The sequence below is a fragment of the Amblyomma americanum genome, chromosome 6 (assembly GCF_052857255.1).
Source record: "Amblyomma americanum isolate KBUSLIRL-KWMA chromosome 6, ASM5285725v1, whole genome shotgun sequence".
Lineage (NCBI taxonomy): Eukaryota > Metazoa > Arthropoda > Arachnida > Ixodida > Ixodidae > Amblyomma > Amblyomma americanum.
Window position 1 is genome coordinate 49,506,858 of NC_135502.1, and position 27,644 is coordinate 49,534,501.

A 27,644-nucleotide genomic window follows, 5' to 3' on the forward strand; every position below is an offset into this window, starting at 1 on the left:
TTGTTAGAGTACGAGACGTACTCCCTGCGATGGCTTTAGGTGGTCTTCATGGCTGTACAAATATTTGATAGTGCAAGTTACCCACGTTGTTGGACATTAACTAGAACAGTGACTCTCTTGTCAGAACACTTTTAAAAGTACGAGTTACGTGAATAGTTTAGGATTTTTAGAAAAATGCCTTTGTTGTGACGCATCATGTAATGAAGCGTATTAATGTAGGTTCCTCATAAGTTTTTCACGACGACGCAAATCATTTACAGGACGACTGGTTGTGTATTCACTCATTCTTTCAACACGCTTTTTTAGCGAAATGTTTGTTGACGTAGCATTCATTCAATAACCTCTAGATCACTGATAATCACATTTTAGCACTTTTTTGTGCGCACCGCAGAGTTAATCTAGATAACATTAACAATCATTCGTCTTATCTCCCAACATTAGATACATGCTCGCGTAGGAATTAGGGCACGTTATTCATGTTCTGCAGGGTGAGCTTGGAAAGATAATTTTTTATGAAACAAAGGGACTCCATTGAGTATTCCCAGAAGTTTAGGTCTTTGCCGCTTCGCGAGTGTATGTGCAAATTTCACAGCGGTAGCTGTTAATTCGAAGCTTCGGGTCCTAAACGTCGTAAGTTTCGTGACCATAGAGCGTGCTCGCAACGTAGTGTCACCGCGGAGCCTGGTAGCACCCCCACATAGGAATCACGCGACCACTTCGTGCACATGACGTGCGCCCCGAACTTTGCGCTAAGCCTCCCTAAACAGAAACGCCACCGTCATACACTCGTGAGTGTTGTAGGCAACACTAGTAAAAAGCACAACGAACAACACATAGCGCTGAACAGCCGCATTACCACGGGTGTGCATTCTGGCCGATAATAGGAAAACTGAAAGTAATTTGTGTGAAAGGAAAAATTCATTAGTTGTCAAACTATCCGTAGACATGTTAGTACCGCCATGAAGAAAGGAATATATGAGGAAGCGAAGGAAGACGGAAAGGAAAAGAGGCTGCGGTGTAACCTCCAGTAAGATTTCGACGACATCACACGGCACGCGGACGAAGCATTCGCCTCCATCGAAAAAAGTCCCCTGTGGCGAGACTATAACCGACTGAGGCACAGCGGCGGGTAATAATAGGCAGTCAAGTTTTGTCCGTTATTTTTGCGGCTGAAAAAATAAAACGCGGTTCGCTTCCTCTGTTCTCTCTGCTCGCCCTACAGACGTCGCCATAATTACAGACACAAGGTTTCATGTTGTAGGGCGCTTTCTTTGCCATGTAAACATATGTTATTACGTTTTTGCTGCCAGTTTAAGCCGGCTTTACTTTAAATTTGCTTTAAATTGCTGAACTTTCTGAATATTTTGACTTTTTTCTCCGTACAGTTATAACAGTCTACTGAAGAGAGAAGTGGGGCTTCGTATTGAAATTATGTGTCGACATGAACTGAATACGCGAAACACCTTAAATTTAATGTACTCTACGGATGAAATTCACGCCGATTTATTGTAATGTTTTTTTTTCTGATAGCTCTTGTTTGCTAGTATCTTATTACGGATATAGCGCCCTATGCAGTATAAAATTACCCGGATGACAGCAATCAAAGAACATGTTCCGACAACAGGTTTTCGTTTTCTTCGCACAGTCAAGCATTCGAACGGAAACAGTGGCGCGTCATTACGGGCGCGCACACGAATGCGCTCGTCGTTTCCGCTGCCTTACAGAGGAGGAAGCGGGCAGCTCCGGCGGCGGAGGCGGCGGAGGCGGGGGCGGGTCTACCGTGGTCGTAAGCACCGGTAGCGGGCCACGCAGAGCAGTCCTCTCCACGACCATCAACAGCACAGGAACCACTGGTCTTCTGGTGCCTTCCATTGGTCCCCTGATCCCAATGCATATGACACCTCCGCAGACCGCTGTGCCTACCCTCGGAAGTAAGAAGGCAATGCGCTTCTCTCGGCAACATTCCTTTACCCCAATCCATCCACATTGACGACTGTGCCCTGAATCCCACTCGCTTGGTGTGCACGCGGTTCGTTGAAAGGGTCGCAAGATATGGTAAGTACAGCAACACTGCTTAGTTGAGAATCCCATCATTTAGGCTTGTTTAATTGCTGCGCAAGTTTACTGAGCTCTAGCGGCGTTTCAGTAACGAAAGACTAATCGAATTTTTAAAGTGCTCAGGTACCATCGGAACAAAAAAGTTGCACAATGAGCGTACTGCCTCGGCCAAAAGATGGCGCATTGTTGAGAGCGAGAGGCCCATCTTTCAAACTTTTTTTTTTTTCTTAGTAGTACAGGAACGAAAGTGTTTTTGGCTAAGCCATGCCAAAGAAAGCACAGACTGAGCTAAGCGGTTCGTGATCAGACTGCTTCACTTACATTTCTGGATTATGCCGACTATGTTCACTCATTTCTTAGCATTCAGGCTCATTATATTGTTGAATTTAAACTAAACGAAAGTACAAGTATTTTCAGTTCGTTTCATTTGGGGGTCGAGTTATTGGCTTCATGCGAAAAAGGTTCTAAACTTTTATTTCATTGGTTTCCTTCACGGTGCGTATGGGAACTACGTCGATAGTGGAGCCTCACTGCGCAATAAAACAGCTGCGAATGACGCTTGCAGCTTTAAAGGCTGCCTCAAAATAGACTCTTTGGAGGCTTGTCATGATTGCAAATCAAGTGATTCTTGACGAAATTAACGATGGCTCTACTTGGGAACTTGAATATGCGATGACGTACTAGCATGCATTGATTGGGCGGATTCTCAAAAGAAAATTTTATAACAGCTGTATCTTACCGGTGCTCACCTATGTGGCAGAAACGTGTAGGCTAACGAAAAGGTTCTGCTTAAACGGAGGATAAAATTGGTAGGTATGGAAAGAAACATAATAGGTGTAACGTTAGGAGACAGGAAGAGGGCAGAGTGTGTCGGGAAACATTTTGATTTAATGACACCCTAGCCACACTACAGAAGAAATGATGAGTTTCGGCGGGGCATGTAATGTGAAGGCAAGATGTCGTTGAGGATAACGGACTGGATTCGAAGAGAAGACAAGCGTAGCATGCTGCGGCAGAAAGTTAGGTGAGCTTTTCAGATTAAGAAGTCTGCGGGAATAGCGTAGCCACCGCCGGCAGGGGACAGAGTTAATGGAGAGATTTGGGAGAGGCCGTTTTCCTGCAGTGAGTCTAGTCAGGCTGCTGACGGTGATAATCAGCATGCATCCTCTATGAAAAGAAACGACGCATGGGCTCTTGCATACCTCCAACCGCCACATTGATAGCATGTTTACGTTCGCAGGCACATGGTGCTGCCAATAAAGGATGTCCTATACTGTACATTATACAGCAGGATTTCCTTATGTTTCCTCCAAGTTTCATATTGTTGCAGGCATGTAATGTGCTGACTTATTGGTACTCTCGTAACAAGAGCAGCAAATATGCGACGAAGTGTCAATACACAGACCCAAGAGCTGTAAGGAGCACAATAGTGGCTTATGTCACTAACATGAGTGCTCGCGTCTTCCGGGCTTGAAGAGACCTCTGCAAAGGCGGCTGGTTTATGGTTTCTTACTTCTGTGGTTATTGTTCGCACTAGTTTCTCTACACCCTGCGAACCTAGCCGCGCTCTTACGCAGCCACGACCACAACTCGTCGATCTGGCATGGTCATGTGCGTCGTCGGCGAGAGCTTTGTGGACCCGAAGGTGTTCGATGGCGGCTGGTGCGACTACGCCATCTACCCCGACCTCTTCAAATACGGAAATTCCTTTCTCCCGATATACGGAGAGACCTCCTGGGATGCCTTTAAAGCGGTAGGACCACTGGCGTCAACAGTGATCAGAATTAGCGAATTTGCAGACATGCAGAAATCACTGGCGCAGCCACTGGCTGCCCAAGCAGTACCGGTAATTGGCCCGATATTATAAATGAATGTTTTCACACTGGGATCCTGTGTAGGACCAGCCTTTGGCAATATATTTCCAATATTGGCCCGATTAGCTGTGCTGCTTGGGTGATCGCCAAGGCAACTCAACTCGTATCGAAAGTTCTTTGCGCAGGTGTGCCAAGTTGAAGCTTCCAGCACTGCTTCCGTCTTTTTTTTTCGATCAACATGAGGACGACCTTAACAAGAATATCTTCTCCCACACGCGAACACTGGGTACAATGTTTTGCACAAGCGCATCCTCGAACATTTTTCCACAGAATACCATGCGTTTTATTGGGACAGCGTTGTTCTATGTTTACTTTGCCTTCTTCTTTCAAGCTCACCTGGGTGGCATGGGTAGCATGGCTATACTCTTATATACGAGGTGACTCCTACAATGTACGTAAAACATGGTCATTCATGGAGTGTGCACTTCTAAGAATATGTGTAGTCTTTAAAGGGCCACAGAAAGGGGTGTCTGAGCTTGGCTTTAAAATGTTTGCCGTACGTAGAGCACAGGCTGCCGAGCGTAAATGTCGCGTACGCGACCTCAAAAGCGAAGTGGAAATTTACAATACATTTTTAAAAATTCCCGCTTTCGAAACCTCGCGGCGACACGTGGTGCCGGGCTTTCGCGCGAAAACCTGGCATATGACGTCACGTCGTGCAAATGACGTTAGCAGCCGGAGGTTATCATTAGTTCACAAGGCCAAATTCTTTCCTACGTCACACGCTACCGTTGCCGCGGCCACTCCGCGCGCGCCGTAGGCGGTGGAGGTAGGGGAGGGGCCGAGTGAGTGGGGCCGGCGGAGGAGCGCCGCCGTTTTGGCGTGCGAGAGGAGAGGGAAAGGCGCGAAGACGCGGAAATTCAAATTTTGTCTGCAGATAACTCAGCTTCCACAAAACGCATTGAAATAAATCTTGCTGGGGGATAATTATGATCCGTCATCTTATAACATCCCAGACATTTCTCACCTTTATTGAAACCCCTTTCTGAGTTCCTTTAAGGTTAACCCAAAGATCATCGAACCCAATACTTCTCTCGGTGACCTCTGCAGTGCGCAAGCTTAATATTGACTCGAAATGCGGGAAGGGAATATTGCTTACAGCTAAGCCTGATAATGCGGAAGGTTTTTCGAGAGGAAGCGACTCGCCAAGCAAATGATATCATGTGGCTCGGATCATTTTCGGACGTTGACGTTTTCTAAGATGCTGCTGTCTAAAATATGAGCGGTCTTTAATGCCCAGTGGGTCCCCCATTTATCTTTGAGCTAATATCCAAATATACCAGCAGCCTCTCCTTAGTTTACTCATTACATTTTCCGTCTCAAAGATTTACTCCATCTCTTTTAAGAACTTACTTGGGAATTATCGCAGGTGTGTCGAAACTGATATTAGAAGTTGTATGTTCCAGTTGATGCAAAAAGTTAGCCGTGTAAATTTTTATTGTTAGCATGCATATAAAACCATGCAGCAAATAGTCATTTATTGATTGACGCTTTCGTAACAGCAAGAAGGCAAACCATAAAATCAGAAAGACGGAACCTAAGTTGGCCGAGACCACTATTCTTCTCTCTTGCTTTTCCCAAATCTACACTCCTCTGAATGAAATCTGAGTTCATAGATTAAATAAGCTCTCATCAATAGCAGCGCAGACGCCTTTGGCTCTTGACGAAAGCGAATAACGGTATTAGATCACGGACTCCCTTAACTAAAATAAATACTGATTTCGTTCACTCCGTCACCACTGACCTCCCCCCCCCCCCCCCCCACCGCCCCTCCATCTTCATTGATTAAAGCGTAAAGTGATGAACGGCGAGAAATGGGTGCGATAGAAAGTATTCCGTGGTAATGATATTGTGTCTGGAGCCGCTGACGGTTTGAGGAATGAGTGGGGAAGAACGTCAGCAAGAGAAGCACGAGGATTGCGCAGGGGTAGGGTGGCAGTCTTAGATAGAAAAGACGTAACCCTCAGCAGAGATAAAATTTCTTCTGTGAGCGAGAGCCAGGCAGAAAGAAAATTTTAAAGGCATCTTCCTACAAAATATTGAAGAAACACTGTAAGTGGTGGCTTGATGGGAGTCTGTTTCATCCCACAAGTCTTGCACCCCGTCGCATTCCCCTTTTAAAAAGAGCAGGCTTCTATCTAAGGAAACCTCAGCAAAGGAAAGTATGAAAATTCGCAAGACGTTCTATTGTGTCACATAAGCGACAATTTTAAATAAGACTCAATTTTGTTGATTCGCAAACTGCGCAAAGTCTCCTGTGTGAGGTTTTTTAGGACACGAGTAATTCTAGAATAATTTTTTTCATTTTACCCGCTTCAAGCCCTCCAAAAGTCCTGTTGTCAAGATTTTCGGATATGTTCTCGCTATGCCACTGCGTGTCCGAATATTTTTTTCGTTACGCGCATTCCGATAGGGGATTATAGTATAAATTGCCCTCCATCGACAATAAACGACTCGCTAAAGACACTTGCTAGCTTCTAAAAATCCATTTTATAGGGCCAGGAATGCCACAATAGGAACATTTGTTTCCTAGGTGCATTCCAATCATGAAATGGCCGTTTCTTGCATAACTGCGCGCGGAAGAAAGAGCTGAGTTTCAGTGCCGATGCGCTGGCAGAGAATGAGCAGGTGAAAAAACTATGCGAAGCCTCCCGACAAAAATGCGGAATGAAATAAATGTACCTGCTTTTCGTAATTTTTACACAAATTAGGTCGCTTGAGCTGTGTTCTAATAATGGCGTCACGGGTCATCAGTACGACAAGCTATTGGGCTGAACCTGCTGACTAGTGCTTGACAGGTGCATATGCTGCAGTGAACGTAGCAACGTCCACGTGTTCGACTTCATAAAACACAAACTTCATTCATTCATTCATTCACTTTTATTTGTTCTTCACAACATGACGTACACATTGTGAAAGGGGCCAAGAAGAAAAGCCGTTCCTTTACGGCTTGAACTTCAAATGTGCACTCTTCTAAAGACCTGTTATTTCACTGCTAAGAGGAAGTTAAGCGAATATTTTATTGAAGCCGCCTTAACAGAATAAAAGTTTTGATTTTGTTAAAGTTAGTATTGCGTGCACTCAGCTCTGAGCTGGATATCACCATTGCCTTGAAATAACATTTTCCCTCGCACAAATAAGCACTTGAATTATTAGTAATTCGTACAAATCGATGGCCTGCATTTGATTTACTCTGATCATAAATTGATTTTTTTGCGGTGTCTAGCTTTACATATATATTGAATTTCAATACCCCACATTTTATCCGTATTTTCAAAATTTGCATAGCCCGTACCAACACCGCTACCAGTACGGTTTACGAGGTACCGCGTACTGGCAGTGCGCATGCGCAGATGAATCCGACACGGCAGGCATGCCTGCAGCTTGCCCGCAGCTAGCCCCATCTGGCGTGCTTATAGCGATCTGCGGATGCACAGTAATGGCGTGCTGCAAAATGTCCCTAACATATTTCGTATTATATTCTCGACTGCTTAAAAGGCAAGTGAACAGGTTTTAGAATTCGAAGAGGGGCCGAATGCATGAAACTTGCAGGTAAAGCATGCAAAACATTTTTTGTGCTGGGATTTAAAACAGAATAAGGCTTCTCCGCAGTGCGCAGCGACGGGCAGAGGCTGCAGTGATGACGTCACGTAGGGCGGCACTGCGTATAAAGCTAAGAAACGGTAGTTTCAAGGAAATAAATCAACGCCGCCGAAGGTGAAGCACACGACACGAGTCATTGTTTGGCGCTGTTGGGAAAGTCATGGCAGCTCGTGGGCGAAAGGCAGCGGACGTCTGAAAATTCGGAAAAAATGACTATTATGAGTTTCTCCGCAATTCTCTAGCATTGTGAGAACAAGCGTGACTATAGTTGTCGTTTTAATTGGCGATTACGTCATTATTTTAAAAGCTAGCGCGAAACTACTTGGCATGCTTTACTTAGGAGCTTCACTCGATTTCTCGAAGAACATTAAATTCGCGAAAAACCACTTCACCTTCTTTTTAATATCCAATAAACCACATTGTAGACATAATATAATTTCCACTAAATATTTAGTTGTCCTTCACACATGGGCAATAATCCCAATTTTGACCCTAGTCTATTCAAATAAAAAAAGCCAAATTTGCTGTCACACGCCCACCTTATTGTCTGCAGGCTGTCGGCGCTCACCAGCAAATGGGGGTCGGTGTGAGCTTCTCACTATTGCACCCCCGGAACAATAGGAGCACCGTGGGTACTATTCCCAGGACACTCGTCCTGCTGGAAAGACTTGTGCGGGAGATGAATGTGTCGGCCATGGGTGTGCTCAACTTCCCCCGCCACGAGGGCATGAACACAACCGAGCTGGCACCGGTGTTCGAGGTCAGTACTCGCGTGGGAATTTATACACTCGTTTTAGACACGAAGGCTTCACCTAAGTATTGACCCAGAAGATGTTATTTTACTGCAAATGACTGTCACTACGCGAAGAAATTGGCTGTGACTAAACTTGGCTAACCCTGGAATTCAGCGAAAAGCAAGCACGCTTGCTAAGCGTCTGCGGCTCGTCCATGGCAGCTCCGCTACACGCTCGCGACAGCCGTTCTATAATACTCACATGACCACGTGGCTATGACATAGTATCCCATGGTCCTACGACACCCCCAAAGCATGACATCACGTGGCTTCACATCACCCCATCGGATGTCCTTAAGGTCAACCCCAAAGGTAACCCAATGTCAACGGTCAAAGGTCATCTCAAGGTCAGAGGTCAGAAGTCAACGAAAGGTCATGGGTCAAGGTCAGGGTCAAGGGTGCGACGCCATAACTACCACATACGGTCATACACGGCTAAAGTGGTTGGGCTGACGGTCGTTCAAGGTCATTCTCTGGCCTACGCTGCGAATGCTTTAACTAACGTAGTGAAGCTTTTCGCTTCGAAAAATGTTCCCGCTGACCAGACGCGAACTCAGTGCTGATTGTGAGTGCAGAACTTCGGTGTGCGCAAAAGTTCTCGATATGTTCTTGAATCTTTTTCGTGTTATTGGGAACGTTACACACTACTCATTATTTTTCTCTTCCTTTTGTATATGTACATGTATTTGTGTCAGTGACTCAGCACAATGCCCAATTTTCAAGCAATGAAATTATCTTTATTTTTAAGCTTATCTTCTTTAGTTTCTTCGGATTTCAAAGCCTGAAATACATGCCCCGGTGTGACGCCACAGGCCTGATGTGTACCTGTAAGCAACAATGGAATGTTATAGTTTATTACAATCTCGCTCTCAAATCGTCATTGTGTTGGCTAGAGGATATATTTTAAAAAAATAAATGTCAGCTTAATTAGCACATCTCACGTGCAGCCTTTTTATATTTTGTTTATCGATGCCTCCACGACGTCAGCATCGCTGATATTAGAGGCTGGGCAGCAGTAAAAATCTGCATCTGCGTTAGCGTACATTGTGTCTAGCCTCAACTGAACGCATTGCTGAACGCACTGCGCAGGAGCTGAAGAAAGCGGTTATCCAGCAGGAACACTCCGAGCCTGTGGTTTTCCTCGGGGTCCAATTTTATACTGCTCAAGCAGTCGACGACTTTGTTTCTGAAGTGGGAGCAATAGGGTAAGCTCATTCGACGCTGACGATCTCAACACTAAGCCCTCCTTGTATTACTTCTCTGAAATTAGAAAGGAAGGCAGTAAAAAAAGTGCCGGGTTGAAGACTCTCACCAAATATTCAAAGCATGGCATAATATATGGTATCTACACACTAAGCACCCTGGGCTGTGAATTAAATATTTTGCTTTCGGCTTCAACCAGACCCTAAGATAGGCCAGGACAAATTACGCGGGAATTACTTAGTGCCAAGGGTACTACCGAGGCTGGCACTGCATCGTATGTAGCCTTGTTAGATCTTCTGCAAGCATCTCCACCCGAAGCAACGCTTCGTCGTTTCCTCAGTCTTGGTCATAGCAGTTTTGATGAAACTAAATTTGAAGCTCGTCGCAACTGCGCTGATGGATTGTTTGCTATGTAGTATAAGACGTCAACTGGCCTTCAACCAAGAGGCCCGTCAGAAACCAGGAACCCGGTACGGCACGAAACAGGAGCATTTTTAGCGTTCGGCACGTCGACGGCTTCGTCTTGAACAGCACCCACACTGTGCCGTCGTCTTCTTTTGTCACCAGCCGCCGGGGCTTCCCAAGCCTCAGCTCAGTCCAACAGCTACCACCCGGGCGAAAAGGCGCCACCCTGGCGACTGGGAGGATACGGACGGGCGACTTATGAAAAAGGCGAGGATGAGGGTATCGTAGTGCAATTTAAGGCGATCGACGTGGACAATTTCGCGGCCATGGTGACGGTGATCCGGGGACGTTTGGAGGGGCTCGGTGAGGTAATTTAGAGGAGAGGTTTGCTGGATGATGCGATAAGGCCCTTGATACTGGCAGAGTCGAGCAACCCGACCCTGCCAAGTGACTGTCCACGGAGTAAAGTTGTAGGGCAGGAAAACGGGTTGCGAACGTAAATAGCGCTTGAACCATCACAAATCGTGAGCAGGTCGTGCGGCAGTAAAACGGAGTTCATGGTGGCACTGTGTGACAAGGGAGCGTAAACAAAGGTTGCGTCGGAGAAGGCGGCACAAGAAAGCGGCACAAGGGCGGGGGAGAAAGGCGGAACGTCGGTGTCTTCGGCGACAATCACTGTAGCATCAGCGGGAGGCGGCACGGCAAAGGGAGCGTCAGTCAGTGGCGATAACTCAAGTTCGGCACGAGCGCAATCGATGACAGCTTGATGGGTGGATACGAAGTCCCAACCAAGTATACTGTCGTGCGAAGCGCGGGCGAGGACGATGAATTCGATGATATACGAAACGTCGTTGACTAGGAGACGGGCAGTGCAAGCTGCTATGGGCCGGAAATCTTGAGCGGAGGTGGTGCTTGGGGAAACGGAAGGAAGCGGCGTCGTCACTTTTTTCAGTCCACGGCAAAGATCGTAACTCATGACAGAAACTGCGGCACTAGTGTCAATAAGCGCGTTGACGGCTATGCCCTCCACGAACACCGCAGTGACATTGGCAGGTACAAAAAGAGGGCTTTGACGATTCGTCGGTGTCGCAGTTCTTGCCTCCGGAACTGCGGTCTTCAGTTTTCCGGTTGGGCGGTCGGTGGGCGGCGGGTCATCGGCAAACAAGAACGATGGCGAGGAGATGGCGAGCGGCTGGAACGGATGCCATAGCGGGAATAGTCGCGAGGAAGCTCGTCATGGAACGCAGGCAGCGGAAATGTCGCAATCTCGTAGGCTGGCTCACGAATATAGGTGTAGGGATGGGTCCGCGATTGCGGCACAATCAGGCCACGTGACCAACCACGCCACAGGCGTAACATATGGGCCGATTGTCCGCCGTGCGCCACGGCTTTGCAGGCATTGGCTGGCGCCGTGAAACAGGCCGAGGAGCTGGAGGGGAAGGCCGCTGCTGCGTGTAGAGATTGTTGGGCGGCCTGTAGGCAGGGGCAACAGGCTGGGGATTTGGCCGGGTCACGGCATCAGCGTATGTGAGAGGCGCCGCGACGAGAGGTAGCTGATGTTGAGCGGGCAGCACCTCAGCGACCTGCTCCTGGATGACGCGTTGAAGGCAGGGCGCCAGCGATGGGGTGGGCGGAGGCGGGCACGTGGAGACCGACAGCTGCCGAGCGACTTCCTCGCGAACAAAGGTTTGGATGTGTTGAAGTAGGGACTGGCAGTCCATGTCATCATTCCCTGTTAATGCCAAGCTTGAGAGAGTGGCGTCCTGCAGGTCGTAACGCCGAGTGGAAAGGCCCTGTTTGCGAAGCTCATCAAAGCTTTGGCAGAGGCTGACGACGTCGGAGACACGCTGGGGATCCTTGGCGACAAACATTTGAAAGGCATCGTCGTCAATTCCTTTCATAATGTGCCTGATCTTGCCAGCCTCGCTCATTGAGGGATTGACACGTTTGCACAGGTCCACGACGTCTTCTATGTAACTGGTGAAGTTTTCACCAGGGAGTTGGGCCCGATTTCGTAAGCGTTGCTCTGCGCGGAGCTTACGGACAGCGGGACGCCCAAAGTCTTCGGTTAGGATGGATTTCAGAGCCGCCCAGGTGGAGATGCCGGCCTCGTGGTTACGAAACCACGGATTTGCCACGTCGTTCAAATAGAAAATGACGTTCGTAAGCTTAACACTATCGTCCCAACGGTTGTAAGCGCTTACGCGTTCGTAGGACGCCAACCAATCTTCTACGTCGGTGTCATCCATGCCACTGAAAGTGGCATGGATGACGGCGGGTGACGGGGGCGCAGCTTGGGGCGTGGTCTCGGTCATGATGGACGTAGGAGGCAGGACGCGGCTGCGAAGCTCCAGGGTGAAGAGATCGTCGCACCTCCACCGCTTGTAGTATAAGACGTCAACTGGCCTTCAACCAAGATGTCCGTCAGAAACCAGGAACCCGGTACGGCACGAAACAGGAGCGTTTTTTAGCGTTCGGCACGTCGTCAGCTTCTTCTTCAACACCCACACTGTGTCGTCGTCTTTTGTCCCCGGCCGCTGGCGTTTCCCAAGCCTCAGTTCTGTGCAACAGCTATAATATTTGTTATAATGTAATGCGCTGTTATAGTGTTTGAAAACTCGGCAATTCCTCACTTGCTGGAAAAATACAACAAGCAATTCGCAGGCCATAATTTACAGTTCAAAATTTATTTGCTGAGCCAATGCACTGTACAGCGCAACCGCGCACAGAAGAGTGAGGAGAACCTTAATTTGGCCTGTATCGATTATAAGCGCAGAGTAACGACCAAGACTCAACTCTCACTAAAAATATTATTTCTTCAGGACAGAACAGGACCAAGACCAAAAGATGAAATCCAGGTGTTGCGAACACTTTTTTCCCCAACACCCATCCCAGAGGCTAGACGCGTTTGACGCGTAATCCAGACGCTAGGCACTTTGTCCTGATGCGGATTCCACAGGCTAGCACTTTTCCTGACGTGAATCCCAGACGCTAGACACTTTTCGCTGCGCCGATTCCAGAGGCTAGACACTTTTCCTGACGCGGATCCCAGCGGCTATGCTTTAACACTGTTGACTTGAAAAAAGTGATCAAGGAGTTCTTTTCAGTGCAGGCGTCAGATGTTTGAACCGAGTGGCACAAAATAATTTAATGCAATTTTCTGAGCAAAAAACGCGACTTATGTGCATGACTAGAATCGACACACGTAGACAAAGCCACAGAACTGATTTTCGTCGGGAACTAAAATTGCATAGAGATGCCCTCACGGCCCCTTAAAGCGTACTACTGTACCACGCGCATCGGGCTAAGATAGATAAGTTTAGTTATTTCTAAATGTCCGCCACTCATTTGCATCTGTGCTTCTCTTTTTTTTTGAAGACTGGCAGGCTCATTATACCTTTATAGCTGTTATGTCATTCCTCCACACACTAAACGAAAGACGAGATACAGCACCACCAAACATGGTTCATTGTTAGCTCTGTCTGCATTTAGTTGCCCAATAACACCAAGGTTTAACGAAGTGATATTGCAGTGACCACAGCTCATACCCGTTTTAATAAGGCTAGAAGTTGTGCACCGTGGTGCGCTGCCTCGAGGCAACACATGCATCCCGACAAGGAAGGGCACGGAAGAAATAATAAAAAATACTGAGAAAGTTGTAGCTGTGACATGGGCAACTCACACCTTCCACAAAAATTTCTCATAAAAACACAATATAATTTCCGTTCCGAGGGCATGTCAGCTGCGTGTGACAGAGAAACCGACGCGAAAACAGCGTGGCACAGACAAGCAAGGTTGGATATAATTTACTAGTATTGATTTTTTGCCGCCTTGCGTTGCAAGGGCGATACTTTACAACCGCCTGCATATGTTTCGAAAAAGGGGAGTCTAAACTGTGTCACCGATTTATCTCTAACGCTCAGGGTATGATAATTCGAGTCCGGAAATTAGATTGCAATTTCTCTTGCTGCATTCCAACTTTTTCCTCTCTTCTGTAAAGGGTCTAATATGAAGAAAATCGTCAAATTTCTGAAGTACTCACGAAAGCTAGAACCTTAGGCGCATAAATGGGTATTTCTATGGATCAGTGCTTGTTATGAGACTAAGGCGTGCTCAAAGTGATTTGCCACATGCTGACATATATGTGATAGTTTCTTTATTCATTTATTCAGAGTACTGCTAGCCCCAAGGCAAGAGCTGTCGCAGGGTAGGAAATACATTAGTAAACATCGAAGTAGTCCGCAGCTATAGGTTTGAAAATTATGCTATGAATGGAAGTACAATGCATTCAAAGATATTAAACGGCATTAAGCGGTTAGGAAAAAAACTTCGCATACTAATTTCAATTTCAGCGGGCCCAGACCTTCATGTGAGCCTGCCGCTACAGTGATTCTGGTGTACAGTAAACGAGAAAAACCGTGCAATGCAGCTCTAAGGAGGACATGACAAATATTTCGACTGAGGATAATCTGATTCCCTTTAAAGGGGCTCTGAAACGCCTTCCGAGGAGAGCACATTAACTGACTTAATCACTGCACTATGTTGCCTTGAAAAACTGAACCAAATAATACTCTACACGCAACAGAGGACTCACAATCACGCGCGAAAGTTGGCGAGCCCTTCTCGCCGACTTTTTCATGTTCGCGCCCTTCTCCATCCCCCACATCTGCGTAGACAAGGTGAGAGGTGGCCACTGGTTAAATTCTTTCAGACGTCAGGCAGTTACTGTGGCCGCGGCCAATGAGCCGCTTATCTCCGGCGGGTCGGGAAGCTCCGCTCCCACAGGGGGGTCGGCGAAGGAGCGCCTGCCTTCCATCGTGCAAAAAGTGACGAGAGGAGAGGGAAAGGCGGGAAGACGCTGAAATTCAGATTTTAACTGCAGATAACTCAGCTTCTACAAAGGGCATTTAAAAAATCCTTGCTGGACACTATTCGTGAAGCGGCGTGCTTCAATATTCCAGGCATGCCGCAACTTTATTAGAGCCTCACAGACCTTTTAAGATACTTATTTTTTCAAGACGTGTTTCCAACACGCGCTCAAATTTCGATGACACCGTATTTTTATTACGATATTGATCCTAAAGAATGACATCTCTTCCATACAGTAGGTGTTAGATATTGGGCACTATTCCCGATGTGTAACTTTGTTATCTACGCTCTTAGTGGTGCGTAACATAGCCCCTCGGAAATCTCTCTACCACAAGCTCAACTCAAGATGTTGTTTCTGGTCTCAAATTTATACACCCCCATTCTTTGTTTTCTTCTCTTTGTTTCAGATCACTCACCACGATTATTATCCAGACGCACATACACAGCGTTGGATTTTTTGGGCCGCAGACACTTCCGGGGTGTCACTCCTTCCCCGTGTCCTTAAAGAATGCACACACGCTATTGCCCTCTTTTGTGAGTTTTTTTCGCCACGCTCATTCTGCGTACGAGAAGTAGATGAGCTTTCCTATGAAAAAATCATAGTTGGAGCTTAATATACGAAGTCCGCGCTGTGTCTTAACTCAAACCTACGAACGCTGCTTCGAATGCTTCGTGGTGATGAAATCGATGAACACTGTTTCTTATTTGGTGCTTATTTCGGCATGCTTCGTAAAGGCGCCTGCCTTAAGTCCTCAATATCCTAGGTCACCGGCCTACCACAAGCTTCCGTTGCCCAAGGACTAAAATGCTCTGTACCATATCCACCGTTCACTGTCGGGATCAATATTTCTCACAACACGAAAGCGCCGACCGAAACGCAACGCTGTGTCACCCGGTGCTCATCACTGAACCATATACGCGGTGTAGCAAATGCATTCGTACTTGAAATGTTGCTGGCGTTATATTGCTCTGAGTGTGCCTTCACCTTCCCCCAGGCGCGTCTTCTTCCACTGCGTCTTCTCCCAAGGCGAGCGGCCGCTACGCGTCTTATATCCTGAGCCGCGGCGCAGCTGCTAACAGCATAGCGCAGCGCAGTGAGGCGCATAGATAAGTGAAGACGTCACACGCGGCGCTGCGCGGAGACCGGCGAAGCGACAGCGCGCGGCGAACACCTGCGACTCGGCGCAGCTGGTTGCCATGGTTACGGTGACTGCGGCGAAGTGACTAGCGCGGACCGCCTGAAATGCGCGGCTGACTAGCTTAGTGTAGCTTTCGCTACAGAAAGACCACTGCTAATCTGGATGCTGTAATTTTGCGGACACCCTAAGCCCCGCTCACAGCATCGAGAAACTTCCAGCAGCGGCGCTGCGTTAACGGCGCCGTGGCCTCGCAGCTCCGTAGAATAACGTCTCTAGTCACGTGCTATAGGCACGTGTCACCAGCTACGTGCTCCTGCTTCAACGGCGTCCGCAAGCACAGACGAGAGTGCGCGAGCTCTCCTCGCCTCATTTTCTCGCTGTTCAGCTGTCGCTGTGTGTTCCCGTCGCCGCGGCCGGTGGTAGGTCGGTGACCTGACGCCGCGGTCACCTCCCATTGGCCGGTCACCTCTGTGGAATCGGAAACAAAGCACTTGGAGAGATTGTTCTGCAGAACGGCAAAACCAGCTGGACTGCGGGAGAAAAACAGTCCTGTGCCGGAGGCGAAGCGCTGAAAGTGTTCTGCGTTGCGCGTTTCCCCGCTAGAGGGAGCGTGCCTTCAAAGGCTCACGCGCGACGTACACAAGACATTCACCTCATCGTGAGGGCAACTTCTTGAAGCTAGTTCTGGGAACGCAGATCCAGTACTCCCCGGCAAACACCCATAGTACCGTGAAATGAACGTGCCATGCGTAGTAGCGATCGCCAACTTTCTGGGTGCTAGGTTACGTGCATAATGGATTCGGGCGCTACTCTCGCGACATGCGTGCTTTAACCCCCGATATTATTTGGGCTGCATGCGTTTGAAATATATGTGTAGGAAGTCCTGGAGGTTCCCGTCTCTAGAATTTTGTGAAACTTTCTTAATTTGCCCGAAATCACCGTCGACCTTACTTAACAGGCATCTGTAAATTCTTCAATTATCATTGATCCCTACCCCTTTGTCCGGTGTTTGACTATGTCTCACATTGAGATAGAGGTCCTGCAGCTGCCTGTCTTGTAGCTGCTTCTCACATTGCGCCGAATGAAAGAAGAGACGACGTTTGAGATTATCGCTAATTCATTAAACGTCCAGCGTTAGTTCTCCAACTTTCGCGACGCCTTTCTCTCTTTGATTCATTTTGTTTTGCATGTCCTGTCTATGGGCAACTACAGGCATTTGCGGAGCGTGCCGCGCAGCGCCTGCGATCCCAAAGCGACAAGTTCCGCATCATGTTTTCCTCTACGTTGGGCGTCGCGTTGTTCGTCGGTGAAGTTGGATCCGGCAAGCCGAGGACGTTCTTGGACAAATGCGACCGTGCTGTAATGGCCGACTACGGCATCCTCTGCAATTCAGCTGGGTCCTATAACTTCCCAACGTCAGATCATAGGGAAGAATTCGGCTACACTTCCTGGGTGGACAACTATAACCGCACCTACTGGGCTAGCTACGAGACCGAGCGAAGCTTAACACTAAAGGTACCACCTCCGCTTCTCTCCTTCCTAGATGATAAAGCGCAGTGGTAGTTAACGTAGCGGATCGCTGCAGCTGCGTTTTGCAAAATATAGCCTTTAAAACAACTTTTCCATAATTTAAGGCGGATAATAAGGACTTGAAAACAACAGAGTGTTTCATCGTAGTGTACACCACGCCCTCTCACCCACTCCCACTATCTTAAAAAGGGCTCTACGAAACCTTTGGTCGAATATATATGCTACGGCGGCTATTAGGCTTTGTTTTAAAACGCATGACCGCAAACTTTATGAAAATTCTTTGCAGCAAGGGGTGTTAAAGCCATCGTAATAAAAGTGGATTCGCTGGCTATGATTCCATCTACCGTGCCCGCACGCAAGTGGTTCCTCTCACTCCCCTGAACGGCTACCCTCCTCAAGAGAAATATCACTGCCTCCCCAACTCCTCGTTTTTTGAGGGAAGACGAGGAGAACGTCATACGTCTATGGTATAGCCCCGCCTTGCCAGATGTTTCTTCATATTTGCCGTGTCCTTCCCACTATCGACGAGCGCTGAACCGTTAAGTGAGAGATCTTCGGAGCCATTGCTGTCGCCGGTTTGGTGTAATAATAATTGGTTTGGGGGGAAAGAAAATGGCGCAGTATCTGTCTCATATATCGTTGGACACCTGAACCGCGCCATAAGGGAAGGGTAAAGGAGGGAGTGAAAGAAGAAAGGAAGAGAGAGGTGCCGTAGTGGAGGGCTCCGGAATAATTTCGACTACCTGGGGATCCTTAACGTGCACTGACATCGCACAGCACACGGGCGCCTTAGAGTTTTTCCTCCATAAAAACGCAGCCACCACGGTCGGGTTCGAACCCGGGAACTCCGGTGTAAAAGCGAGGTTTGCGCTTCATAGGCATTTGAGAACCACCAGGCTCGACCACGCGAAAACAAAACTTTCCGGTATGGTTTTATTGTAGCATGGTGTACCTACTGAGGTGGCCGTTCGTTGAAGACGTGTGTGGCAGAGTATGCAACGTTATTTCGAAGCTATTTTTTAAAATCTCATGATAAAAAAATGTGTATTTCGAAGCCGGAGATTTCCCCAGGAAGAGCTCTATCAGCAAGGCTTTCCTCCAACTCTGACAAGCCTCTCTCGGAGTCGGACAAGCTTCCGCTTGCTATACATTTGCTAACACAGCCGTTTAAAATCTACAGGTCTGACACTTCTAAACGAAAGCGGTTTCTCTAACGGCATGATAATTGGGCGAATGCGAACAGCGCATCGTAGCAGACGACGGCGCAGACGGTAACCTCGGCAGCATCCCGTGGTAACGATCGAACCTAAGTTTCTAAACGCGGTGTTGGACTCCATTAACACCTCTGGTAGTGTATTTGAAAAATTCTGCCAAAGAAGTGGTCATAATCATCTTCATCATCAGCCTGACTACACCCTCAGCAGGGCAAAGGATTCTCCCATGTCTCTCCAATTGACCCTGTCCTTTGCCAGCTGCGCCCACCCTATGCCTGCAAACTTCTTAATCTCATCCGCCCACTTAACTTTCTGCCGCCCACTGCTACGCTTGCTTTCTCTTCGAATCCACTCCGTTACCCTTAAGGACCAGCGGTTATCTCGCCTTCGCATTTCATGCCATGCCGAAGCCCGTTTCTTCCTCTTTATTTCGACCAGGATGCCATTAACCCGCCTTTGTTCCCTCACCAACTCTGCCGTCTTCCGGTCTCTTAACGTTACGCGTATCATTTTTCTTTCTATGGCTCGCTGCGTTTTTGCATAACTTGAGCTGAACCTCTTTCGTTAGCCTCCACGTTTCTACCCCGTAGGTGGGTACTGGTAAGACACAGCTGTTGTACACTTTTCTCTTCGGGGAAATTGGTAAACTGCCATTCATGATCTGAGAGCATCTGCCATATGCGCTCCACCCCATTCTTATCCTTCTATTTCGACACTAAAACAGTCTCAGAGGAAATATTTTTCCGAAGCTTCTCCTTTAAACGTCGACAACCATTTCTCCTCAAGGTCGGCTCTGATAATGGTGAGCTTACTTAATGGAGCCACAGGACAGCTTCTGTGATGGCCGAGAAATTGCTCACTGGGCGACGACGATTTTCTCTTTAAGCTAGGGGATTTGAAAAATGTTTTAGCATTACATTATTCATGCAAGGCACTGAGGTTTTGTATATTGTAGTCATTTTTCTTCTTGTCCAAACGACACCAAAAAATCTAAGAACGGCCTTTGGTGATATCCTCCATCTATGTCCATAACAAAGTTTTCAAACATTTAACTCTGACTGAACCCTACTTAATAGCAACGACACATTCCACAATTTGGCTCACAAGTGTGCCTCGCAGTGGTGAAAGGGTTGTTACTCGTGACCTTGCTATATCTTGAGCATCGCTTTGGCAGGAGGAGAATAGAAATGCGGGAGAGCGGATTGTTGACGATGCCTGGAAACGTCGGGATGACAGGTTAGCACTTCTTACTACACAAAATTTGACAGCGGAAAAAAGTCGGTTACCGCAAGTACTTTCACTGCAAATATACCAAACAAAAAGAAAACTCTGAGCAGATCTTTTTTTTTTTTACCGTCAATCACTAAAATTCATGCAACGAATCACACACTTTTGAAGCTGCAGTAGACGAACGAATGAGTTTAGCCGCCGCGGTGGCTGAGTGGTTATGGTGCTCGGCTGCTGGCCCGAAAGACGCGGGTTCGAACCCGGCCCCGGCGGTCGAATTTCGATGGAGGCGAAATTCTAGAGGCCCGTGTACTGTGCGATGTCAGTGCACGTTAAAGAACCCCAGGTGGTCGAAATTTCCGGAGCCCTTCACCACGGCGTCTCTCACAGCCTGAGTCGCTTTGAGACGTTAAACCCCCATAAACTAAACTAAACGAATGAGTTTATCAAGCAGAAATATTTTAGCAGTCGCAGGTACTTAATACTGACGCGTGGAATCCTGTTGGAGCTCCCACTTGTGTTCCCAGGCTTTTGTTCTCAGGTGGTTTGCTGAACTTGATTTATATATCATTTGCGCTTTTAATACTTCTTTCTCAAGTATCTGTTTTGTGCCGTTCATAACTTTTTCCTGCACTCTTTCTTTCTGTGATTAACATACCTAAAGTTTTCCCCTTTGTGGCGCTATAAGTGCCTTAAATCACTAAACAAAAAAATCAGCAGGCGTCCACCCACCACGCTTGGTCCTCAAAGCTCGCATTAACGTTTTTAGTACTGTTTGACAACAATAATAAAGTATGGAATTAGTAACTGACGAGGACACCTCAACCGCGCCGTTAAGGAAGGCGGGCAGGTGGGAGTGAAAGTAGAAACAGAGACAGAGGTTCGCAGTGGAGAGCTCCGGGATCATTTATACCACCTTGGGACCTTCAGCGTGCACTGACATTGCACAGCACACGGCCGCCTTTTGCGTCTTCGCGGTCATCAAAACACGGCCGTGGTGGTTGTGGTTCGCGAGCGCATGTTATTCTCGGAAAGATTAGAACCTCTCGTCCAGCATAGATCGTCAAACGCGTGACCGATCGCGTGGTCGAGCCATGATCCAAATCATGTTTTTAAATGTAAAAATAATGTAATCGCGCGGGATATGGTTGTTCTTTAACGCTTCCGCGTTTGCTTCCAGAGAGCGCAATTATAATCAGAAAATAAACTTCTCATTTTTTTTTCAGCTGGAGAGGCATGCCAGGAACAGCTCTGACGGTTGGGTGGTGTTCGAGGTCCAACACGACGTGTCGAAAGCTTGCAACGTGAACAACTACCTCCGCCTGGAACTGATTCAAGCGAAAGCTCGCCGTAGCGGGCCTTAAGGATAATCCTAAGCGACTTACCGGTAACGAGTGCCCCTGCAGGCTACTTCTGCGTTTTTGGGACACCACCTCAAAAGTGTTTTCCTTTTTTTTCGCTTTATTGTCGACCTCAATATAACGCGCTGAGCAGTGGAGGCGATCTTGAAAATAAAATAACCCTGCTAGGGAACTCTCTTGAGCATTTGGCTTTTGTTTTCCGATTCTAGAGCTACGCGCTACCAACCTTTCCTCAAATAACGCATAAGGAGAAATACGGTTGAATGTCCCTGATCAGCCCCAGTCATTTTCCGCACTTTCAGAGCTCTCCTTTTTTCGTGGAATTTAGAAATAGAGGTCTCTTCAGACTTAACTTCATGTAGCGTCTCCTTCTCGTCTGCCGGTGTATTCTGCACCAGCCTAGTCGTCTTGATATATATATATATATATATATATATATATATATATATATATATATATATATATATATATATATATATATATATATATATATATATATATAGTGAAAAGGTCACAACTGGTTCGATTATCTAGGTTTATTCACCAACAGTTTCAGACGGTGGACCGTCCTTCATAACCTAGATAATCGAACCAGTTGTGACCTTTTCACTGTGCAAGTTTTCACTGGCCCGTTGAGCAACCCTGACTGCTTCCACACACACACACACACACACACACACACACACACACACACACACACACACACACACACACACACACACACACACACACACACACACACACACACACACACACACACACACACACACACACACACACACACACACACACACACACACACACACACACACACACACACACACACACACACACACACACACACACACACACACACACACACACACACACACACACACACACACACACACACACACACACACACACACACACACACACACACACACACACACACACACACACACACACACACACACACACACACACACACACACACACACACACACACACACACACACACACACACACACATATATATATATATATATATATATATATATATATATATATATATATATATATATGTTACGAACGTAGGTTGCGTTGGCTCCGCAGAATAAAGATTTAAGAGAAGTGGGCACTTCAACAAAGACACTTTTATTTATCAACGTTTCGACCGCGGTGCGGTCTTCTTCAGGACTGTAGTGGTCTCGCGTCAGATGGACGTCCATCTGACGCGAGACCACTACAGTCCTGAAGAAGACCGCACCGCGGTCGAAACGTTGATAAATAAAAGTGTCTTTGTAGAAGTGCCCACTTCTCTTAAATCTATATATATATATATATATATATATATATATATATATATATATATATATATATATATATATATATATACATGCCGCAGGTCGTCGATGTAGTCCCCAGTTATATGACCTATTAGACCTGTCTCATGACAAATCCGAATAACTACTCACTGCTAAAACACGTTACCAAAGCAAGCACAACCACCTCAAAACACTCTCATTGGCGGGTCACAAATCGCTCGCGTATCGTTCTGCAGGAATCTTTGTCTTCAGATATATTCTTCATCTGATCAAGCCATTGAATTGCTACAACTGTTATGGTTTGCAATCATCTTACGCATCTAGTCCACCGCATGGTCAATGCGCGCGCCGGATGAGGCGTACGTGAACAGAGGCAGCTAGTATAAACATTACCCCTCACCAGATTCGCTGCATTGTTCCACATCTTACTCAAACCTTTCAGCACAGACATAAGATTGAAACTGCGCTTCATACAGTATGCAGGACCGTCCGTAACGTTCCCGCACATATGTCCACAGAGCACGTATACCCTACATGGCTTTTCTTGCCCCTGGGAGACCGCATACATCATTGCAAATGGCCTGTCTTTCTAGCGCAAAACAGGAACACTGGATACTTCAGCAAGCTACTCTCAAATATATCGGGCTACCTATCATTACCTCTCTTTCCCCGCTCCCAAATAAGCTCTTAATCACTCCATTCCAAAATGTGTTGAAGTCGATATCAAACTAGGCACACGTTGTGCACGCGCTGCCAATAATGCTTATCCTATTGATTCGATGATCGTCTACACACACGCACCTGGAGCCCACATCGGAGCAGCTCCTTATTCAATTTCAGTCTCAATCACGTAGTGACACATACCCACGGTCCTTAAACCTATATCCTCCTACAGCAAGTAAAGATGTCTTATAATGGCCAGTATTCAGGGCCGCCCTCTAGCAACCGCTAACCCATCAGAATCTTCCGTGTACACCGATCTAATACAGGCCACATGCGAAATTTATGCTGGCCAGATTCCTGAAGAACTACTAAAGGATCTATAGCAAGTTCTCACCGAACTACGTCCTCACACCGTCACACTGAGGTGAATTTCTGGTCACGCTGGCATCCCATGCAAAGAGGTGCTGCCTTGCCTCGCCCGCGTACATCCAACACCAAGCGCCTGGGAATCCCTGGCCTTAACCACCCACGCGGGACGCTTACACCCCCTAAATAAATCTCCACTGCGACAGCAACAGAGAACTCTTCGTAGAGTTCCTGCTCGGGACAAAATCTCACCAATACGCTTAGCTGGCCTCGGAGCAGCTGAGAGAATCCACAGCTTTGTGTTAAGCAATACTCATTAGTGAATGTGCATGCAAGAAGTTCGTATCCAGTTTCGTGGCAGAGTTCACAAAACTTTTTCTCAACTTCTTTATTTCACATTAGGAATGTAAAACACTCAAATAACTGATTACTCTCCTCGAGATGTGTTTTACCTTATAACTTGCGTTTCTATATGGTTTTGGTGCTGTTTCGTTAAAAAAAAAACTTAGTTGCGCCCTTGCTGCACTACGGAAGCGTTTTCCCCTGCTCTTAGTCGTTTTCTTTAACATTATATTCAAGCTTAAGCTCACCCAGGCACTTCTATTACAACCAGCGCCACGTCATGGCAAAGTGGTTGTCTTGCTTCAACGTCACCTTCACAGAAAAAAATTTCATTCCAGACCTTAAGATTCCACACGTGAGCTGTTGAGCAGGTACACTTGCGAGTCAAATTGTGAACCCATGGAAGAAAAACGGCAGAGGCTTAGCTCGGCTATGCCAGGATATATGTAGCGAAAGCAAGTGTGAAACTCCCCGGTTGGCCTTGTTCACATATTCCACAATATATGAAGCACAGGCATAAACGTCCAGTATGACCTGTAGGTTCATGTTTGATTTCAGCACCGAGGCTGTCCAAGAATTGAAGGTGTCGCGTCATTCTTAAGCCTATTCTCTAGGCTAACGGCACGTTGTTCTTCGGTTTCTTGAGCCCGCCGCTGAAATCTCTTGGTCGTATTCCATCGTTCATCACAGGCCGTCTTCAGTGAAGCAGGACTCAGGTCTCTCCTCCGGCTCCTGTCGCTGATGCTAGCGGTCGAGACACCGGAAGTTAAACGTGCCTGTCTCGCGGCGGCATAATCATGGCGGCGTTTAGCCAGTCGTTCGGCGCGCCGTTAGTCTGTTTCCGGGGCGATTCGTTTCCTCTTCATCTCGTTCCGCTGTCGATTCCAGGCCTCCTCCAGCTTACCACAATCGTCGCCGTCCATACTGTCGCCTCAACTGTGGTTGCGGCGCACGCCAGCTCTCCTTTTAAATCCTGTGACGACCAAACGGCGGCGGCGGCGGCGAGCGGCGCGGTGTGACGTCATACCAAATGGCGCGACGAGCGCGCGAAGCACAGTAACCTTCCGCGGCGAGGCGCGCGTTGTGACGTCACGTGCCTCGATGGAGTACCGCCACGGCGAAATCGCGAGTTTGCGGCCAATAAAGCTTTCGCTTTAATATAAGTGAAAAGACGTTAAAAACTGACCAGCAGGGCAGAAAACAGCCATCACTGTAATAAGCTTCTAGAGGTTTTACTTAAGGGGTACGATAAAGACAGGCAGAAATATCAATAAGATTCATAGCGTTCGAAGTGTTTATGGAGAGCGCGTCATTATCGTTCACAATACTCCACCCCGACCGACGGTGGCGAGTGAAAGAGAGGGAGAGAAAGAGAAGGACGAAAAAGCAGAGAAGGTTAACCAGGCGATGCCCAGTACGATACCCTACACGTGGTGAGGAGAACAAAAGAAGAAAAAAGGAAAGAAAGAGCGGCAACGAAATGAGTTTTTCACTGTCCGTCAAGCACTATGACAAGGGGACCGAGGGCGCATATTTAAAGTTTATATTTTATAGCCGGTAATTCAACCCCGAGTCCTTTAAGAACTTCAGGAGCGCCTTCAGCGCTGTCCTTTCTGACGAAGTTTTTGTCCAAGGCCCCAGAATCTTGGTTTCTGCAAGAGGACGAGAGTTCAAGCGGCGGAGTGTAGCAGCCAGGAAGGCACGCTCTCGCTCAAAACGAGGGCAGTCAAAGAGTAGATACCCGATCGTTTCATCGCAACCGCAGTGCTCACACGCTGGAGAGTCTGCTATTGCGGGCCCAGGTCGTATACGGTACTTTACGCTCAGAAAATTCCACTGTTAACATTATCATCATCACCCCAACTTCGCTCACTGCAAGACAAAGAACTCTCCCATATTTCTCGAATTAACGTTGTCTTGTGCCTTCTGTGTCAACCTTGTATCCTTAAAAATTCCGAATTTCATCCATTCATCGTACTCTCTGCCACCTCATGCTACGTTTGCGCTCTCTTAAGAACCACTCTGTTACCGTAACCGACCATTAAATGTCCTTACTTCGCATTACAGGCCCTGTTCATGTCCACTTATCCTTTATTTCAGCAAGGTATAATTAAGTTTCGTTTGCTTCCTGACACTCAAAGCTCTGTTTCTCTCTTTAAAGCCTGGATCAATGATTTTTGTTTTTATAGCTCGCTGCGCTATCGTCCACTGAATTTCAAGCCTTTTTATTGCTGCCCGATGAGTAAGTACTGGCAAGGCACAATTTCTATATATTGTCCTCTTGAAGTGTACTGGTAAATTGCTGTTCACGATCTTGGTGTGCCCAGAAATGCGCTTCATCCTGTACTTGTTCCAGTTATTTCATTCTCGTCGTCCTGAACGATGGTACTCTACTAAAATTTACTGTGTTTTATTGATTTATATTTATTGTAATGCATGGCATTGTATTGCGCTGTATTTCATTGTACTGTACTTTATTTTAATACTTAGTATTGTATTCTATTGTCAACTATATGCCGTTTCAGCTTCGAGGAACGCTGATGGCCATGTGACGGTGCCTATGCCGTTAGTAAGGGCATTCTGCTCCACAAATCATTGCTAGAGAGAAGAAACCTGAAGACGTACAGAGCCACCAATTGACCAAGTAATCCGAAACGAATGTGCAGCGCTGAAAGTTACGCGGTCGGATAAATAATGTAATGCGCTCGTTTAGTGGGCTGCGGGCCAACTTGAGAAGGAGACAACCCTTCTTATATGCCTATATCCAGCATATATAGCCTATATGCCTTCTTGCACCGGTAGCTCAGACCACACCCTGGTGTGATCGCATCGCTAAACGTATGATCAGATTTTGGGCTATTTTTTAGCCGCTAAGACGGTTTAATACGACTTTTATATAAAAAGCGACGCTCAAAAAAGCACCCCTGACCACGCTGGGGTTAGAAATGCGCTATTCCCCAGCAGTTTCCCGACATCATCCCTGCGGCGTTTAGCTGCAAAGATTTGTATGAACGATTCAGCAATAGAGGCGTTGCTCATCCCAGGGAACTGATTTCGTCATGCTTCTCTCTGTCATGCTCTCCCCGAGTCGGCTTGGAACGTGGAAGTACACTGGCTTCGTTATCATTTGCAACCGTGTGTTTCTGAGTGGAAATTAGTGTGGATAGTGAACGCCTGGTAACGAAACAGCATCAATTATCTTTGTTTCCTCTCAACTCGACCCGATCCAATTAACTATCAGACATTTGATCATGCCGACTACTAGTTTCGGCACAGGCATGTGAGAGACAAAAGATTCACCCGCTACTTAACAGCGCACAGAGAGTACTCAAGGCAAGGCATATAGCGAAGATTGCACCCTTTCTGCCAATTATACAGTATCCAAATATGTGGTTTCGCCGCCCAGCTCGTTGGGCGGTTTTTGAAGGTTGATTTTGGCTCAAAATTGTTTTAAAAGCAACATATACAGTAACACACAGGGGATACGGTAACTGAAATGTGCATTTATCATCGCCATCATCATCATCATCATCACCATCAGCCTGAACACACCCACTGCAGGGCAAAAGCCTCTCCTATGTCTCTCCAATTAACCCTGTCCTTTGCCAGCTGCATCCACCCTTTGCCTGCAAACTTCTTAATCTTATCCGCCCACCTAACCTTCTGCCGCCGCATGCTACGCTTGCCTTC

At 47.1% G+C, this 27,644-nt stretch overlaps 1 protein-coding gene across 1 annotated transcript; it reads left to right on the top strand.

Moving 5' to 3' along the window:
• The first annotated feature begins 1,590 nt into the window (after positions 1 to 1,590).
• LOC144095248 (uncharacterized) lies at positions 1,591 to 21,396 on the top strand. The gene is made up of 8 exons (XM_077629030.1): positions 1,591 to 1,624; positions 1,725 to 1,931; positions 3,636 to 3,811; positions 8,089 to 8,295; positions 9,418 to 9,533; positions 15,213 to 15,339; positions 17,157 to 17,459; positions 21,142 to 21,396. The coding sequence occupies exons 1-8, from the start codon at positions 1,591 to 1,593 to the stop codon at positions 21,277 to 21,279; spliced, it is 1,308 nt and encodes a 435-aa protein (XP_077485156.1). The 3' UTR covers positions 21,280 to 21,396.
• Positions 21,397 to 27,644: the final 6,248 nt, after the last annotated feature.